The sequence below is a fragment of the Bombus fervidus genome, chromosome 11 (assembly GCF_041682495.2).
Source record: "Bombus fervidus isolate BK054 chromosome 11, iyBomFerv1, whole genome shotgun sequence".
Taxonomy (NCBI): domain Eukaryota; kingdom Metazoa; phylum Arthropoda; class Insecta; order Hymenoptera; family Apidae; genus Bombus; species Bombus fervidus.
Genome location: NC_091527.1, coordinates 525,483 through 547,133, shown reverse-complemented (window position 1 = coordinate 547,133; position 21,651 = coordinate 525,483). Strand labels below are relative to the sequence as shown.

General features: G+C 37.1%; 2 protein-coding genes across 2 annotated transcripts in view; both read right to left on the bottom strand.

Moving 5' to 3' along the window:
* The window catches only part of LOC139992540 (mitogen-activated protein kinase kinase kinase 7), a 207,495-nt gene that overhangs the window by 7,920 nt on the left and 177,924 nt on the right, over positions 1-21,651 (bottom strand). The window lies entirely within an intron of this gene.
* Positions 8,186-9,313, bottom strand: LOC139992144 (uncharacterized). The gene is made up of 3 exons (XM_074111959.1): positions 8,909-9,313; positions 8,732-8,803; positions 8,186-8,653 (listed from the first exon to the last, which is right to left on the bottom strand). The coding sequence occupies exons 2-3, from the start codon at positions 8,777-8,779 to the stop codon at positions 8,231-8,233; spliced, it is 471 nt and encodes a 156-aa protein (XP_073968060.1). The 5' UTR covers positions 8,780-8,803; positions 8,909-9,313; the 3' UTR covers positions 8,186-8,230.

Here is a 21,651-nt window from a genome sequence, read left to right as displayed (position 1 = left end):
TAAAAACAACTCTCACGACGGAACCCATTCTACAATATCCGGATTTTTCCAAACATTTTAACCTCACGACGGACGCATCAGGATACGCAATAGGCGGAGTATTGAGTCAGGGACCGATTGGAAAAGATTTGCCAATCGCGTATGCCTCTAGACTACTAAACCCCGCAGAACAAAACTACTCTACCATAGAAAAGGAATGTCTGGCAATCGTTTACTGTACGATGCATTTCAGACCATACCTGTATGGTAGAAAGTTTACGATAATAACCGATCACCAACCGTTAGTATGGATGAATTCCATTAAGGATCCCACGTCAAGAATTTGGAAGTGGAAATTGAAATTGTCGGACTTTGAATTTGATATCCAATATAAAGAAGGTAGAGCGAACGCGAACGCAGATGCATTATCCCGAAATCCGCCAGAGATGTGCTTGCCAATCAGGAAGCGAGAAGAAGATTCGCCAGATTGATATCCACATCTAAAAAGATTTCAACTGGATACCTCGACCGAGGACTCCCCGATATTCGAGGCTAAGCCACGCGTATTGTCGCATTACGATAAACAGGGAAAACCTTCTACTCGAAAGCATCTCACCATAGAAGAAACACCCGTAAAATATTTCGACCAAGCACTAGCCGAAATTGAGGTAAACGCAGACGAGGAAATAGCCGATCAAGAAATAGAAGACATCGAGATAACAAATGAGGAAGAACATTCTATGGCTGATTCTGAACTAACGCAACAACGAGGAGAGTAAACCGAACCTACAACACTCGCAGAATTGAAGATCTCAGAGACAAGAGATTCGATAGTGAAAATGAATGATCACAAGGTGATTTTCGTCGACATAAAAGGAAATCCGGTGGACAGAGGAGCCTTCGAAATAAAGGAAGCAGGGAAACTACCGCATTATGAAGACCTGATGCTGGAAAAAGCAAGATTATATCAGGACTCGGCAAAGCAGATAATATCTCTACCCATCAAGGAAAACCAAAACATTCCAATAACACCGGAGAATTTATTAAATTCATTGAAATCCTTACTGGACGTAATAAACGAAAAACAATTAACATCCTTTAGCATCAGCAAAGGAAATTTAGAAGAGATACCCTGGCGACATACAATCAGGAAATTAAAGGAAATATTTATGGAAAAAACCATAACCATCACCGTCTGCACTGGGGAAGTAGCCATACCACCCGTTGAAATACGAAATAACATAATAAGAGAAAAACACGAATCATCCGTAGCGGGACATAAAGGAGTAACGAAGACGTATCAAAGAATACGACAATATTATTATTGGGAAAATATGAAGGAGATCCAGGAATACGTAAGAACATGTAAAGAATGCCAATTGAAAAAGTTAACTAGAATAAAAACAAAGCAACCAATGGTACTCACCGATACACCGGGCAGGGCTTTCGACAAAATTAGTATGGATATCGTCGGTCCATTACCAAAGACAGTAAAAGGAAACGAATACATATTAACAATTCAAGACCTATTGACTAAATACTCAATCGGGATTCCGATGGAAGGGATTTCTTCAGCGGAAATAGCGGACGTCTTCATAAAACGATTTATTTGCCGATTTGGGTCACCGAGTGCTATTCTTACCGACCAGGGAGCGAATTTTACATCTTCACTGATGAAGAAGGTAGCAAAGAGATTTCGCATCAAACAATACATCACGTCAGCATATCACCCACAAAGCAATGGTTCGATCGAAAGATCTCACCACGTGTTGATTGAATATCTCACGTTATATATTGAAAATTCCAGAAATTGGGACGAATGGGTGGAATTAGCCATGTTTTCCTATAACACCTCTGTACACGAAGAAACGAAATTCTCTCCGCACGAATTAGTCTTTGGGCATTTGGCCAGAGAACCCACTGGCGAAATACTAATCGAAGAAAACATGGAACCAACTTATGCGGAATATCTCAGAGACCTGTTCGATAAAATCAACACCGTGCAGCAAACAGCAAGAGAAAATTTGATGAAATCCAAGTTAAAGTCAAAAGAATATTACGATAGACGAATTAACCCTCAAAATTTCAAAATTGGAGATCTAGTATACCTACTAAAGGAACCTAGCAAAGGAAAGTTTTCCGATCAATACATAGGACCGCATAAAGTGTTAGAAATTTTGCAGAATCAAAACGTCAAGATTGAAGTGAAAGGAGGTCCGCGAATAGTACACCTGAACAAGTTAAAACTAGCACACAACCGAAATAGACAATAATCAAAACGATTTCAAGAGGTAACGTAGCACAGTAGTATATAGTATATCGCTGCTTGTCGAACGATGAATATAGCGGAAACCTAAAAGAAAAAAAAAAAGAATCATTATGTATTCTAACTACTATTTAAATATAAAATACTTTAAATCAATAAAATAAGATATTGGAAGAGGTTTAAAAGCGAAAATTACCTCGTAAATCGACGAGGTTTGCACACAATTAATTATTGTAAAAATTAATGTATATGCAAAAATTCCACAGGAACATACGATGGCCAGCTGAAACAAAAGGATGGATTAACCTCAATTGTCAACAACATTAAAATCAAACTAAAGGAAGCTACGATAATGATCAATGATTGATGTTCAACAACAGACTCACAGTTGGCCAATGGAAAAATTGAGACTATCTTACTTACAGGTATGAGAATACCAAAATTAATAAATATTAAGATTGACAATTATAACCTGAAAAAGAGAGGAATGTTAATAAAACGCCTTGGAATAGAAATTGATAGTAGTAGGAAAGTCATTACTCACATCGAAGGGGTATACACAAGAGTCGATGCAGCTACCAGAAACTTACCGCTAAATTTAAATGAACACGTACGGACTACGGAAGCAGATACTACTGGAACGGTTAAGAAGGCAACAGGAAACTGGAAAACCAAGGAAGAATTAGTGACATTATAACAAAATAACTCAACGTTGATGCAGCGGTCTTCGCAAAGAAGAAAAAGGACAGATTATTCTACTATATGGATACTTACAAATATAGCATTTTTATTATTACTTACAGATCTAGGATAAAATAAGGTAGTCATAATAAGTGGTGTCCCTGCCAGGATTGTCAATAATGACAATGACATTTGACGATATAACGAAGAAACAGATGATGCCTACGTGTGCGACGCAGCATATGGACTCTAAGAATAAAGTCGGAGAAGCTGTAAGCAATAATAATACAGTGAACAACGTTTTAACTAATAAGATATGGACTATCTTCAAACTGTGTTGTACAATTATGAAGTAACAACCAACTAGTAAGGAAGTAAAATAGCCAAGGAATGAAAGAAGAGGTTATAAACCAATCAAGATAAGTTAACCGAATACCAACAACATGAACAACTGGAATAAGAAGGTAAGATACTACCTTAACTTATATAATATTATTATACCAAATTTAATATACAGAAAATAGTATTATAATACATAATGATAGTCGTTGATAGGAAACACTATAAACATATAAAATTAAATAAATTAAATGACATTTCTATACTTGCAGAAGTAGGATAAATAAACGTACCCATAATAGAAGCTGAGAATGTAACGAAGAATCAGATGCCAAACACGTACCATGTAAATGTTCCAAGAAAGCGACGCAGCATTGGAAAATATAACTAGAAAAACTACAAACAATAATAATTCAATAAGTAAGGTTTAACTAATAATATATAGATTAGCTCCAAAAACTATACCATACAAATACAAAATAACAGCAAATCACAAGTAAGAAGCAACGACAAATTAATAAGACGGAAATAAAAACGCACAATAAATACAGAGATAGGTTAGGAATCAATCAAGATAGGTTAACTGAGTATCAACGATAAACATGATTAAAGTAAGAAATTATTATATTGTATTGAGCTATTACAGTATTGTCACATTAAATCAGGTATAAGAAAATAAGGTTATAATACATAATAGTGACCGATGATATAACACAATATGCACATGTTAAATTAAATCAATTAAACAAAGCTACACGAATATAAACCACTCATAATCAAGCAGTTAAACAGTGCTACTAACAATTTATAGATTTCAACAACAATACAATCCACACGCTAATACGTAACACACAGCATATATATACATATTATAACAAACACAAAAACAATATTATTGTCATTCCAATTTTCAATTGCACTAAAATAGAGTTACAAATAAGTAACGAATAAACAATTATTTCGGTATTAACAAAAAAATAGTTATAAAACACATCACTATACTCTTACTGGAGACATTCACAAGCGGCCATTTTGAAAATAATACTGATCGTCGCGAGCATGAAATAGCTTCTACGTGCAATAATTATACAAACTATAATAAACACAAATAATATTATTTTCATTTCAACTACACGTTATCAATTAAAATAAAGGTACAAATAATTAACAGATAAATAATTATTTCGATATTAATAAAAGTGACTATATACTAGGGACATTCACAAGCGGCCATTTTGGAAGATCACACTGATCAAAGCGAGAATGTAGGAACTTTTATGTTGCAAAACCAATTATATTTTCCATGAAGGAAATTATTTAATAAAATAATAATCAAACAAATGGAAGATTGTAACGAAGAATAAATAATAATTAATACAATATAATACATCATTGTTATATAGAAAAAATTTTAATAGAGATCAGCCATGAAATGGAAAATAAATCAAATTTTTGTAACTAATTACAATTAATTACTGACTATTCATTGACGAATTAACGGAGAAGAATACATAAAATAGATATGAAGCTAGAGGAGCGGCAGGAAAAGCAATTATACCAGTTAAGGATGAAACCACCAACAATAGCAAGATACAGCGTCAAAGCTGTGGAACGGCATTATCGAATTTGAAACAATTAGTGCGGCGATATTTAAACTTTTCATGATATTTAAACTAATCAAAGTGATAGTAGACATAGTTATACATGGATACCAACTACACGAGACTTACGGATGTGGAATCGCTCTATTAGGAGCAATATGCAGCTTAGTCACCAACCTGCTACTATATCTCAAAAGAAGACGAAATATCGATGATCAAACAACACAACCTCAAGGGATATCGATAACACCGGTAGTCACTCAACAACCAACAACATCTACATCCGCCATGAACGAACTCAGAGACACCATCAATCAAATTTCCTTTGGAAAGGGCGGGGGTGTCACGTCCCGCGCTCCGCACGTGCCGTAACAAGAACAAGATAACCACTCTATACAAAACGCGCGAATAAGGATTTGAATGCGCAAACGAACACACGGCACTACGAAACGAAATGGAGGATTAACAAAATGAGGGCGACTAATAGATCCAACCAATAAACAAAATACATATACACACAACTCTAAATAAACCTACCAATAACCGACTTGCAATTTGAAAACCTATGGTTCAATATAATATAAACCCAACCAGTATAAAATAAAATAAATAGAACCAACTAATGGATTGAACGAGTCACTAACCAAACAAATAAACCAGGAAATAAGAATAACTACAGAAAGGGAAATGATTGAAACGCCAGGAATATATGTAAATATAAATATATTTTAATCAAACAACGCTGCAACAACTCGGAGAGTTACATATAAGTGTAAACATATATGCCAAACATATAATAACCTAGTAAATATTAGAGACAGTACTTCCAATACTATGCAACGAATACAATATTATCAATTTATGAAATATATGTATATATGAAATCAAAAAACTAATAGTCTAACGAATACATAAAACATACAATGTTATAATATTAAAGAAATAAAGGTTACATTATCAGAAATATATATATGTGTGCGCATTCTACATTATTAAATCAAATCAGTAATCTAAGATACATACTTAAAACTAGCCTACATTCCGATAAAGAGTTATAAAATAGGAACTACATTATGAAACATGCATGTCTATATATATAAAATATATATATAAATAATCTATATTCTAAACTAAAACCACTACTAATAATCTATAAAAGAAATAGAACACACAACGTAACACTTGGGACTAAGTAACAACTTGTCGATAGGCCAAACGTTCAAAATAATTAACACCGCAATGACTTGAAGATTTGCATACAGAAATTCTACCATCAAACACAAATATGTAAAAACACATTAAATACACAATAATTTAGAAATAAAACCTTCAATACTATGTTGTCACAATACAAGATATATATATATGTATATATGAAATCAAATAATTGACACATAACCTCAAATACACAACATTACATCACTAAAGAATCTAAATGAAAATCACACTGCCAGAAATATATACATATATACGTGCTCGTGTGTGTGTTCTATCTTATTAAATGAAGTTAATATAAAATAAATAATTAACATTTCATTTGGTATAAATACTACACTTCCAGAAGAAATATGTATATATATATATATGTGTGTGTGTGTGTGCGCGCGTGTGTGTGTGTGTATGAGTGTGTTTTATATTATCGAACACTCTATAAAATAAACTACTCAAAACAATAAATAATGCTATCGAAGAATTACAAAACATTAGTCATATTAAAATCACACACAATATAAATATATATATATATATATATATATATATATATATATGTCGGAGATGAAAGGACAACGGGGCCACCCGTTGGAATTGCTTGGAAAAGCCTCAATAGCATTCACGAAATAACCCAGACACAGTCATTCGAAACTTGAGACAATGAGCTTGGGATCGAGGCGACGACCGGTCGCCGAGTGTAGCCACGGTCACGGGATGAACGTTACATGACCTAACAGAGATACGAAGTTACATAGCTTTCCTTTAAAGAAATGGCCGTAACGGCACTTGACAATGAGACGTTCCAGCAGCCACGCACAGATCCCATTCTTTGGGTGAGATGGTCGCCAGATGCCGACGCATAACTAAAGTCCTTTAGATTGGCAAACAGTCTTTGTTATATCAGCCCATGTGTCTGTCGCCTGTTGCGGCAGGATACGTGAGGTCTGCTTTCCTTAAGTACGACGTTTCCCGCTAGGAACTCTCTCTCGAGAGCGGCTAGCATCCTTTTCTAATCGCCAACATGGAGATTAACCAATTAACAGCAACGTCTATTTCCCTCACCCTCCGAGCGGAGGTTTTCTTTGACGAATCCTATGACCTCGTGCCCTTAGGCACATCCCAACATAGTTTTCCTCTGCAGCGTCGTCGCGACGGAGAGGCATTCTTTTTCTTACAGTTGCACTGGTTAGATACCTATTGTGTTTGTACGATCAGTGAATACTCTACGTCTTAGTAAAGAGTTGATCAAGCGATCCTTGCATCGCAAGGAGTAAGTCGAGTTCGACTTAGAAGTAAAGTAGATCAGATATCCCGTGGGCCGTGGATTCGCTATATCGAATCTAAGGTCATTGTCATCAGCGTCTAGTTACCATTGTTATTGTTCAGACTTATTCCTTCTGTATTTGTGTTAATAAACGTTATCTTGATTGTGAAACTACAATGAACAATCCAGGCGAAGATTCTTTACACGCCCATAATCAAAACTCAAACAATTCTACTCCGACATATATATATATGTATATTCACACGAACAATACTATTGTCACTCTAAAGTAATAATAATAACAATATTAATAAATAAATGTTCTAATTGCGGTAGAATAAGGAAAAACAAGCGACAGAAAATTACTTCGATATCAAACAAAACTAAAGACCCGCCACTATAACCTCACTGTTGACATTTATGAGCGGCCATGTTAGATTTACACGCGCGCATCAACACGCGTTATGGCGACAGGAATATTAGGGATTAATGGAAATCAGGCGCAAGAAACAAATCATGAAAACACATTATTCTTTAATAAATTCTATGCGCAACTACATTGTCAAATATAAATGTAAAAATATATATATATATAATTAACTAAATAAGGGGGAAATATAAAATTAAATACACATATATTTAACAAACATAAACAAAAAAGATAACCTTAACTAAAAAAGGGGGAAATATAAAATTAAATACACATATATTTAACAAACATAAACAATAAAATAACCTTACAATGTATATATATATATATATATATATATATATATATATATATATATATATTGAACAAAAAAAAAACAACACAACAAAATGCATCTAAAAAAATATATAATAAGGAACCTACGATTATCAAACAACGAACCAACGAAATTAAAGCAGCTACACCAAATCAAAATCGAAGCAAGGAGCTCCAGGACAAAGTTCGCTGAACTCACGCATACACCAATAACGCACAACAGGGGAAATTCCCTTTCTCTCAGAAGCATGGTGACGAAGATGTGCCTCCAGAACCTCCCCGGGAATTTCATTTACAAAACAAACTTTTACACAACGATCGGTATCAACGACTTCAACCAGAGGGGGCTCCCACTCCAATACGACGGTCTCTGCATCGAAGAAACTCTCATCGACAGTAACAAAATTGTCAAAACTCAACTCCGACGGAAAATCCACGGCCTCGGCATCAATGTCGAATATTTCCTCCGACCACTCTGGTACTTGTGGTTCATCACAGCGCCGCATGCGTTTGATGAGTCTTCTCGAGTCGCCCATGGGTTCTTCGGAATCCCTCTTTCGCTTGCGCTAAAACAACACAATATAGTTTAAATAGAACGAAACAGAACGAATCAAGCGGATTAAAAAACAAGACAAAATACGCACCAGAGAAGTCTGGATAGGAACCCCTGATGGAAATGCCTCCGCAAACATTGTTCAAACGTCGATCACCGAAGCCTGGAGAAACAACAACAAAAAAAAAAAAAAAAAAAAAAAAAGGAAAAAGGATCAAAATCACGAAAACAACCATAATATGCAAATATCCATCTAAACCAAACTTACGCAAACTAACTCGAAGGAGGAGGCCCTTGTTGTGGGAGAGCAGCGAATCGCGCGTGTTGCCCGAGCAAACATCGAAATGATAATGATGCTGCAGCCGCCAGCCCTTGCACGCGCCGAAGAAACACAGGTAATTCCCACGGTACAAACGTGAAAGCTTCTCGAAAAAGATTAGGCCAGCATGGCACGCTCCAAGTCTCCTAGACGCTAGCTCAGCAGAAACACTGGACCGATGGGAACTAAGTCGAGATATGGAACTTACATTCTCTCACGTACGATTTCTGAAAGCCCAAACTGCAAAATCCCGATTCCCACGGAAGGGTACCCCCAGTGGACCACCACCACCACCACCACCTCGTGGGGATGGCATTATAAATAAGCGTAGCAACATAGAGCAGCGCTCATTATTGTTAAAGAAGTCGATTATTATAAAGGTGTTCATTCTTATTAAAGCGCGTTGTTATAAAAGTTCATTTTTTTTTATAAAAGTCCATTGTTATAAAAGTTCATTTTTATAAAAGTTCTTTATTATTAAAGCGTTCGTCATTATTAAAGTCCATTATTATTATCTTTGCGTTTCGGCGGTCTTTAGTTGTTCAAAAAAAAAAAAAAAAAGAGAGAAGAGTCGCGACTAAGAAAATTTATTTTGAAGTTCACATTCCATCTCTTAGACACAAAAAAAAAAAAACACATTGTAATTGTGGTATTAATCCGGCTAGTAATTTGTAAACCGTGTATCGAAATAAATAAATAAAGTAAAAGTTTGATAATAAATTATATCCGAGTTCGAGAAATAAACCCAGAGATAAAAACACCGACGACCATCAGAGCAGACGAAGTAATGGCACCCGACAGCACTTGTTTCTCAAGGTAAGAAAATGAATTCTAAAAATTTCCTTCTTCTCTGATAATTTCGTTACACTCGAGAATTACCTATCATCGATCTCGTTTTATTTCCGTGAACGGTTTGAAGGTAAAATCACTATTTTAAACAAAGGGGTTGTTCGCTGTGTTGGCTTGTGCAAACGGTGTTTTCAGCTACTGAAACACCCACTGATCATCGCATTCCTTCTCCCATTGTTGGCAAAATATTGCCCGCCTTTGGGCAAGGCTTGCGAAATCACACAAGTTCCACACAGAGAGGATCGTTAGAATCATCCTCGATAATCAAACCCAAAGGCAAGAAAATCGTGGCAATAGAATCCATCGTAACAAATGAACTGAGCTTTGGTTCTAACAACAAACTATTATAGCGAAATTAAAAGAGAAGAAGAAGAAGGCAAACGTAAAAAGTAAATTCATATCAAGCAACGCAAAATTTGACATTCAAATATTGTACCCAGCTTTAATCCTCTCCCGTGCCAGTATCCCTGCACATAGCAGGTTAGCCGAAAAGTGGAATCGGTTTTGCCAGTAGCACTAAACTCTAGTCGACGCTACCCGTAACGTTTGAAATAAATAAAAATTTGAAATAGTCCTTAGACTATTTCTGGTGGCAGCAACTATCGTATTAATCAGAAATCCAAATAAATAATTCATACACAATAACATCATTTCAATATTTCCCTCCCGACTAAACTCTAAATAAAAAAAAAAAAATTTTACAGAATTTTAATCTTAACTTGACTTAAAACAAATAAATACGTAACACGACAAAAGCATAAATTCTCGCAAAACGCAATCATTCGTCAATTTTTGACGAAAGATGACCGTAATTTCCTTCCCCGTGGAGATATTTCGACATTTAAACGCCCAAATCACTGCATTGTACGCGCCGAACACAGTGCACGCTGAATTAAACGTCGACAAAAGCACAAATTCTCGCAAAACTCGATCATTCGTCAATTTATGACGAAAAATGTCCGTAATTTCCTTCCCGTCGGAGATATTTCGACGCTTAAACGCCCAAATCTCCCGATCTTAAACGCAGAACATAGTGCACGCTGAATTAAACGTCGGAACAAGCCAACAAACGCGCAAAACTCGATATTTCGTCGATTTTTGACGAAAGATGACCTTAATTTCCTTCCCGGCGGAGATATTTCGACGTTTAAACGTCCAAATCTCTCCCCTTTTTAAGGGGAACATAGTGCACGCTGAATTAAACGTCAACGAAAGCACAAATTCTCGCAAAACTCGATCATTCGTCAATTTATGACGAAACATGACCGTAATTATCTTCCCGCCGGAGATATTTCGACGCTTAAACGCCCAAATCGCCCGATGTTAGACGCAGAACATAGTGCACGCTGAAAGAAACGTCGAAACAAGCCCAACTGCTCGCAAAACGCGATATTTCGTCGATTTTGCCGAAAAATGAACGTAATTTGCTTCCCGTTGGAGATATTTCGACGTTTAAACGCCCGAATGGCCCGATGTTAGACGCAGAATATAGAGCACGCTGAAAGAAACGTCGAAACAAGCCCAACTGCTCGCAAAACGCGATATTTCGTCGATTTTGCCGAAAAATGAACGTAATTTGCTTCCCGTTGGAGATATTTCGACGTTTAAAAGTACAAATCACTCCATTTGACAAGCAGAACATAGTGCACGCTGAATTAAGCGTGAACAAAAGTACAAATTCTCGCCAAACGCTATCATTCGTCAATTTTTGCCGAAAAATGTCCGTAATTTCCTTCCCGTCGGAGATATTTCGACGCTTAAACGCCCAAATCTCCCGATCTTAACCGCAGAACATAGTGCACGCTGAATTAAACGTCGGAACAAGCCAACAAACGCGCAAAATTCGATCATTCCTCGATTTTGACGAAAGATGACCTTAATTTCCTTCCCGGCGGAGATATTTCGACGTTTAAACGTCCAAATCGCTTCCCTTTTTAAGGGGAACATAGTGCACGCTGAATTAAACGTCAACAAAAGCACAAATTATCGCCAAACGCTATCATTCGTCAATTTATGACGAAAAATGACCGTAATTTTCTTCCCGCCGGAGATATTTCGACGCTTAAACGCCCAAATCGCCCGATGTTAGACGCAGAACATAGTGCACGCTGAAAGAAACGTCGAAACAAGCCCAACTGCTCGCAAAACGCGATATTTCGTCGATTTTGCCGAAAAATGAACGTAATTTGCTTCCCGTTGGAGATATTTCGACGTTTAAACGCCCAAATCGCCCGATGTTAGACGCAGAACATAGTGCACGCTGAAAGAAACGTCGACACAAGCCCAACTGCTCGCAAAACGCGATACGGCGTCGATTTTTGACGAATGATGACCGTAATTTTCTTCCCGGCGGAGATATTTCGACGTTTAAACGTCCAAATCACTCCATTTTAGAAGCAGAACATAGTGCACGCTGAATTAAACGACGAAACAAGCCCAACTACTCGCAAAACTTGATCATTCGTCGATTGTGACGTAAAATGACCGTAATGTCCTTCCCCGTGGAGATATTTCGACATTTAAACGCCCAAATCACTGCATTGTACGCGCAAAACATAGTGCACGCTGTATTAAGCGTCGAAACAAGCCAACAAACTCGCAAAACTCGATCATTCGTCGATTTTGACGAAAAATGACCGTAATTTCCTTCCCGGCGGAGATATTTCGACGTTTAGTGTTACGTATTTATTTGTTTGAAGTCAAGTTGAGATTGAAATTTTGTAAAAATTTTTTTTTTTTTTTTTTTGATTTAGAGTTTATTCGGAAGGGAAATATTGAAATGATATTATTGTGTATGAATTATTTATTTGGATTTCTGATTAATACGGTAGTTGCTGCCACCAGAAATAGTCTAAGGACTATTTCAAATTTTTATTTATTTCAAACGTTACTGGTAGCGTCGACTAGAGTTTAGTGCTACTGGCAAAACCGATTACACTTTTCGGCTAACCTGCTATGTGCAGGGATACTAGCACGGGAGAGGATTAAAGCTGGGTACAATATTTGAATGTCAAATTTTCGTTGCTTGATATGAAATTAATTTTTTTACGTTTGCCTTCTTCTTCTCTTTTAATTTCGCTATAATAGTTTGTTGTTAGAACCAAAGCTCAGTTCATTTGCTACGATGGATTCTATTGCCACGATTTTCTTGCCTTTGGGTTTGATTGTCGAGGATGATTCTAACGATCCTCTCTGTGTGGAACTTGTGTGATTTCGCAAGCCTTGCCCAAAGACGGGCAATATTTTGCCAACAATGGGAGGAGGAATGCGAAGATCGATAGGTGTTTTCGATAATCGAAAACACCGTTTGCACAAGCCAACACAGCGAACGATCCTTCAGTTAAATTTTCAAAGAAAATTATCCTACTATTTCTCTCCTTTTTATAATTGCATGCAATGATGGCAAGAAAATCAGTTAATAGCAATGCCGGTATTGCTCTTAATTTTCGATCGACGTCAATGATGTATTTAATGGTCCTCTCTGCGCGGGACTTGTGTGATTTCGCAAGCCTTGCCCAAAGACGGGCAATATTTTGCCAACAATGGGAGGAGGAATGCGAAGATCAGTGGGTGTTTCAGTAGCTGAAAACACCGTTTGCACAAGCCAACACAGCGAACAACCCCTTTGTTTAAAGTTTAAAATAGTGATTTTACCTTCAAACCGTTCACGAAAATAAAACGAGATCGATGATAGGTAATTCTCGAGCGCAACGAAATTATCAGAGAAGAAGGAAATTTTTAGAATTAATTTTCTTACCTTGAGAAACAAGTGCTGTCAGGTGCCATTACTTCGTCTGCTCTGATGGTCGTCGGTGTTTTTATTTCTGGGTTTATTTCTCGAACTCGGATATAATTTATTATCAAACTTTTACTTTATTTATTTATTTCGATACACGGTTTACAAATTACTAGCCGGATTAATACCGCAATTACAATGTGTTTTTTCTTCGTGTCTAAGAGATGGAATGTGAACTTCAAAATAAATTTTTCTTAGTCGCGACTCTTCTCTCTTTTTTTTTTGAACAACTAAAGACCGCCGAAACGTAAAAATAATAATGGACTTTAATAATGACGAACGCTTTAATAATAAAGAACTTTTATAAAAATGAACTTTTATAACAATGGACTTTTATAAAAAAAATGAACACTTTTATAATGATCGACCTTTTTAACAATGAAAATGAGTACTTTAATAATAAAGAACTTTTATAGTAATGCGCTTTAATAAGAATGGACACTTTTATCATAATCGAATTTTAATAATGAGCCTCTAAAAAACTGAACTTTAATAACAAAACTGGACTTTAATAAAAAACTGGACTTTTATAATAATGAACTTTTATAACAAACTGGACTTTTATAATAATGAACTTTTATAACTAACTCGGCTTTAATAAAAACTGGGCTTTTATAATAATGACTTTTATAACTAACTGGAATTTAATAAAAACTGGACTTTAATAAAAACTGGGCTTTAATAAAAACTGGGCGCTGCGCTATGTTGCTACGCTTATTTATAATGCCATCCCCACGAGGTGGTGGTGGTGGTGGTGGTCCACTGGGGGTATCCTTCCGTGGGAATCGGGATTTTGCAGTTTAGGCTTTCAGAAATCGTACGTGAGAGAATGTAAGTTCCATATCTCGACTTGGTTCCCATCGGTCTAGTGTTTCTGCTGAGCTAGCGTCTAGGAGACTTGGAGCGTGCCATGCTGGTCTAATCTTTTTCGAGAAACTTCTACGTTTGTACCGTGGGATTTACCTCCGTTTCTTCGGCACGTGCAAGGGCAACCGTTCCATGCTGGTCTAGTCTTTTCGAGAAGCTTCCACGTTTGTACCGTGGGAATACCTGTGTTTCTTCGGCGCGTGCAAGGGCTGGCGGCTGCAGCATCATTATCATTTCGATGTTTGCTCGGGCAACACGCGCGATCACACACGCTGCTCTCCCACAACAAGGGCCTCCTCCTTCGAGTTAGTTTGCGTAAGTTTGGTTTAGATGGATATTTGCATATTATGGTTGTTTTCGTGATTTTGATCCTTTTTCCTTTTCTTTTTTTTTTTTGTTATTTCTCTAGGCTTCGGTGATCGACGTTTGAACAATGTTTGTGGAGACATTTCCATCAGGGGTTCATACCCAGACTTCTCTGGTGCGTATTTTGTCTTGTTTTTAATCCGCTTGATTCGTTCTGTTTCGTTCTATTTAAACTATATTGTGTTGTTTCAGCGCAAGCGAAAGAGGGATTCCGAAGAACCCATGGGCGACTCGAAAAGACCCATCAAACGCATGCGGCGCTGTGATGAACCACAAGTACCAGAGTGGTCGGAGGAAATATTCGACATTGATGCCGAGGCCGTGGATCCTCCGTCGGAGTTGAACTTTGACAATCCTGTTACTGTCGACGAGAGTTTCTTCGATGCAGAGACCGTCGTATTGGAGTGGGAGTCCCCTCTGGCCGAAGTCGCCGATACCGATCGTTGTGTAAAAGCTCGTCTTGTAAATGAAATTCCCGGAGAGGTTCTGGAGGCACATCTTCGCCACCATGCTTCTGGGAGAAAGGGGACTTCCCCTGTTGTGCGCCACCGGTGTATGCGTGTGCTCAGCGAACTTTATCCTGGAGCTCCTTGCTTCGATTTTGATGTGGTGTAACTGCTTTAATTTCGTTGGTGCGTTGTTTGATAATCGTAGGTTCCTTATTATATATTTTTTTAGATGCATTTTGTTGTGTTTTTATTTTTTTTTTTTGTGTTCTATATATATATATATATATCCATTGTAAGGTTATCCTTTTTTTTTTTTTAATATATGTGTATTTAATTTTATATTTCCCCCCTTTTTGTTAAGGTTATCTTTTTTTTGTTTATGTTTATTAAATATATATGTATTTATATTTCCCCCTTTTTAAATTAAATATATATATATATTTACATTTATATTTGACAATGTAGTTGCGCGTAGAATTTATTAAAGAATAATGTGTTTTCATGATTTGTTTCTTGCGCCTGATTTCCATTAATCCCTAATATTCATGTCGCCATAACGCGTGTTATTGTGTCGCGTGTAAATCTAACATGGCTGCTCATAAATGTCATCAGTGAGGTTATAGTGGCGGGTCTTTAGTTTTGTTTAATATCGAAGTAATTTTCTGTCGCTTGTTTTTCCTTATTCTACCGCAATTAGAACATTTATTTATTTAGTATTGTTATTATTACTTTAAGGTGACAATAGTATTGTTCGTGTGAATATACATGTATATATATATATATATATATATATATATATATATATATTTATATTGTGTGTGATTTTAATATGATTAATGTTTTGTAATTCTTCGATAGCGTTATTTATTGTTTTGAGTAGTTTATTTTATAGAGTGTTCGATAATATAAAACTCATTCATACACACATATATATACATATATATACATATGTATATATACATATTTCTTCTGGAAGTGTAGTATTTATACCAAGTGAAATGTTAATTATTTATTTTATATTAACTTCATTTAATAAGATAGAACACACACACGCGCACGTATATATGTATATATTTCTGGCAGTGTGATTTTCATTTAGATTCTTTAGCGATGTAATGTTGTGTATTTGAGGTTATGTGTCAATTATTTGATTTCATATATACATATATATCTTGTATTGTGACAAAATAGTACTGAAGGTTTTATTTCCAAATTATTGTGTGTTTAATGTGTTTTTACTTATTTGTGTTTGATGGTAGAATTTCTGTATGCAAGTCTTCAAGTCATTGCGGTGTTAATTATTTTGAACGTTTGGCTTATCGACAAGTTGTTACTTAGTCCCAAGTGTTACGTTGTGTGTTCTATTTCTTTTATAGATTATTAGTAGTGGTTTTAGTTTAGAATATAGATTATTTATATATATATTTTATATATAGACATGCATGTTTCATAATGTAGTTCGTATTTTATAACTCTTTATCGGAATGTAGGCTAGTTTTAAGTATGTATCTTAGATTACTGATTTGATTTAATAATGTTGAATGCGCACACATATATATATATTTCTGATAATGTAACCTTTATTTCTTTAATATTATAACATTGTATGTTTTATGTATTCGTTAGACTATTAGTTTTTGTTTGATTTTGTTACGTCGGCGGACTCTCTACCTGGACGGGGCCTTGCATCGCACATGGCAGCCATGTGTCTACACCTCCTTACGGCGTACTCTAAAGAATCTCAAGGACCGACCATAAATCTTAGAAAATCTCAACAAAGTTTTTCAGGTCGAACAAGGATCTTTTCTACGAAAGTAATTTCTAAGATCTCTGGTTTGTGTCCGGAAAACACTTAAAATTAGTTATTTGCACACGTGCGATGCTTCCCACTACCAACCTTCTATCGAGGGCGGCTAAGACCCCTCCTGGTCCACCAACAATCGTAATAGCCAATAGAAACAATGTCTATTACCCTCACTTTCCTGGCCAAAAAACTGTCATCTACGAATCCGATGATCCCGTGCGTTAGACACACCTTTTCCTAGCTCTCCTCTGACACAGCATCGTCACTCTCAGCGTAGTTCATCTTCGTCATCCGAACAGTCAGTAAGTCTATCACGGTTCTACCTAACCCCAATCAATTCATTTGCAAAGTCTAACTATCGCATCGAGACATATCGTCAAATCGGGTCCTATTTTTGTAACGCATAATCTATACTCATCGTCAAATACTTGTGACTCTCATAATATTGTGTAATCCATTGTTGAATATATACATCATATTAACCTGTTAACACAGTGTTAATTTCAATTAACCACCCCTGTTATCCTAACCGAAACACGGGGAACGACTATTTCGCGGCGTCGATTAGCCGAATCGTAGCGAGAATTTACGCCTCTCGCTGACGCGTTTTCCTCGCGACCGCGTCTCTCCGCGAACGGTCGTAACAGATTTCATATATACATATATTTCATAAATTGATAATATTGTATTCGTTGCATAGTATTGGAAGTACTCACTCTAATATTTACTAGGTTATTACATGTTTGGCATATATGTTTATACTTATGTGTAACTCTCCGAGTTGTTGCAGCGTTGATTGATTAAAATATATTTATATATATATATATTCCTGGCGTTTCAATCATTTCCCTTTCTGTAGTTATTCTTATTTCCTGGTTTGTTTGTTTGGTTCATGACTCGTTCAATCCATTAGTTGGTTCTATTTATTTTATTTTATACTGGTTGGGTTTATATTATATTATATTGAACCATAGGTTTTCAAATTGCAAATCGGTTATTGGTAGGTTTATTTAGATTTGTGTATAGAGTGGTTTCTTGTTCTCGTTACGGCTCGTGCGGAGCGCGGGACGTGACATTAGACGTCCAAATCGCTCCGTTTTACATGCAGAACACAGTGCACGCTGAATTAAACGTCGAAACAAGCCAAACTGCTCGCAAAACGCGATATTTCGTCGATTTTGCTGAAAAAAACCGTAATATCCTTCCCGTTGGAGATATTTCGACGTTTAAACGTAAATATCACTCCTTATTACAAGCAGAACACAGTGCACGCTGAATTAAACGTCGACAAAAGCTCAAATTCTCGCAAAACTCGAGCATTCGTCAATTTATGACGAAAAATGACCGTAATTTTCTTCCCGCCGGAGATAATTCGACGCTTAAACGCCCAAATCGCCCGATGTTAGAAGCAGAACATAGTGATCGCTGAATTAAACGTCGAAACAAGCCCAACTGCTCGCACAACGCGATATTTCGTCGATTTTGACGAAAAATGAACGTAATTTCCTTCCCGTGGGAGATTTTTCGACGTTTAAACGCCCAAATTACTGCATTTTACGCGCAGAACGTAGTGCACGCTGTATTACGCGTCGACACAAGCCAAACAACTCGTGTCACGTCCCGCGCTCCGCACGAGCCGTAACGAGAACAAGAAACCACTCTATACACAAATCTAAATAAACATACCAATAACCGATTTGCAATTTGAAACCGTGTTTACAGTATTTGAAGTGAAAGGCAGTTAAAGCCTCTAAAAGCTATATCTTGCGAAAATTTATCTATGTTTTTATATTTATCTAATTATGTTTTCATAATGATATTGAGACAATTTAAATTGTAAACAAAGTCGTCAGTTGAACAAACGTTGGAGATCTTCCCAAACATTTTCAAAGGAAGGACCCCGACGCTTTTCCATCTCCGACAGATATAAATAAATGTAGCGACTCAGAGAAGTCAGTATAATAATTATCCTTCGTCTAGCGAATAACAATATTACCGTTCAAAGAGTTATCATTTTGTCAACCGAAGAATTTTATATCTGTCAGTCAACTGTCAATATCAAAATCCAGCAAGATTTGAATAAATCATTAGATATTGTTAAACTACTTTCAACCAGGTTTAATCCTCTCCCGTGCTAGTATCCCTGCACATAGCAGGTTAGCCGAAAAGTGGAATCGGTTTTGCCAGTAGCACCAAACTCTAGTCGACGCTACCCGTAACGTTTGAAATAAATAAAAATTTGAAATAGTCCTTGGACTATTTCTGGTGGCAGCAACTACCAATTTCAATCTCAACTTGACTTAAAACAAATAAATACGTAACACTCGCAAAACTCGATCATTCCTCGATTTTGACGAAAAATGACAGTAATTTCCTTCCCGTTGGAGATATTTCGACGTTTAAACGCCCAAATTACTGCATTTTACGCGCAGAACATAGTGCACGCTGTATCAAGCGTCGAAACAAGCCAAACAACTCGCAAAACTCGATTATTCGTCGATTTTGACGAAAAATGACCGTAATTTCCTTCCCGTGGCAGATTTTTCGACGTTTAAACGCCCAAATTACTGCACTTTACGCGCATAACATAGTGCACGCTGTATTACGCGTCGACACAAGACAAACAACTCGCAAAACTCGATCATTCGTCGATTTTGACGAAAAATGACCGTCATTTCCTTCCCGTGGGAGATTTTTCGACGTTTAAACGCCCAAATTACTGCATTTTACGCGCAGAACACAGTGCACGCTGTATTCAGCGTCGACACAAGCCAAACAACTCGCAAAACTCGATCATTCGTCGATTTTGACGAAGAATGACCGTAATTTCCTTCCCGTTGGAGATATTTCGACGTATAAACGCCCAAATTACTGCATTTTACGCGCAGAATATAGTGCACGTTGTATTAAGCGTCGACACAGGCCAAACAACTCGCAAAACTCGATCATTCGTCGATTTTGACGAAAAATGACCGTAATTTCCTTCCCGTTGGAGATATTTCGACGTTTAAACGCCCAAATTACTGCATTTTACGCGCAGAACATAGTGCACGCTGTATTAAGCGTCGACACAAGCCAAACAACTCGCAAAACTCGATCATTCGTCCATTTTGATGAAAAATGACCGTAATTTCCTTCCCCGTAGAGATATTTCGACGTTTAATCGCCCCAATTACTGCAGTTTGCGCGCAGAACATAGTGCACGCTGTATTAAGCGTCGCAACAAGCCAAACAACTCGCAAAACTCGATCATTCGTCGATTTTGACGAAAAATGACTGTAATTTCCTTCCCGTGGGAGATATTTCGACGTTTAAACGCACAAATTACTGCATTGTAGGCGCAGAACATAGTGCACGCTGTATTACGCGTCGACACAAGTCAAACAACTCGCAAAACTCGATTATTCCTCGATTTTGACGAAAAATGACAGTAATTTCCTTCCCGTTGGAGATATTTCGACGTTTATACGCCCAAATTACTACATTTTACGCGCAGAACATAGTGCACGCTGTATTAAGCGTCGCAACAAGCCAAACAACTCGCAAAACTCGATCATTCGTCTATTTTGACGAAAAATGACCGTAATTTCCTTCCCGTTGGAGATATTTCAACGTTTAAACGTCCAAATGACTGCATTTTACGCGCAGAACATAGCGCACGCGGTAGTAAGCGTCGGCACAAGCCAAACAACTCGCAAAACTCGATCATTCGTCGATTTTGACGAAAAATGACCGTAATTTCCTTCCCGTGGGAGATATTTCGACGTTTAAACGCCCAGATTACTGCATTTTGCGCGCAGAACATAGTGCACGCTGTATTACGCGTCGACACAAGCCAAACAACTCGCAAAATTCGATCATTCGTCGATTTTGACGAAAAATGACCGTAATTTCCTTCCCGTGGGAGATTTTTCGACGTTTAAACGCCCAGATTACTGCATTTTACGCGCAGAACATAGTGCACGCCGTATTACGCGTCGACACAAGCCAAACAACTCGCAAAACCCGTTCATTCGTCGATTTTGACGAAAAATGACCGTAATTTCCTTCCCGTTGGAGATATTTCGACGTTTAAACGCCCAAATTACTGCATTTTACGCGCAGAACATGGCGCACGCTGTATTAAGCGTCGCAACAAGCCAAATAACTAGCAAAACTCGTTCATTCCTCGATTTTGACGAAAAATGACCGTAATTTCCTTCCCTTTGGAGATATTTCGACGTTTAAACGCCCAAATTACAGCATTTTACGCGCAGAACATAGCGCACGCTGTATTAAGCGTCGACACAAGCCAAACAACTCGCAAAACCCGTTTATTCGTCGATTTTGACGAAAAATGACCGTAATTTCCTTCCCGTTGGAGATATTTCGACGTTTAAACGCCCAAATTACTGCATTTTACGCGCAGAACATGGCGCACGCTGTATTAAGCGTCGCAACAAGCCAAATAACTAGCAAAACTCGTTCATTCCTCGATTTTGACGAAAAATGACCGTAATTTCCTTCCCGTTGGAGATATTTCGACGTTTAAACGCCCAAATTACAGCATTTTACGCGCAGA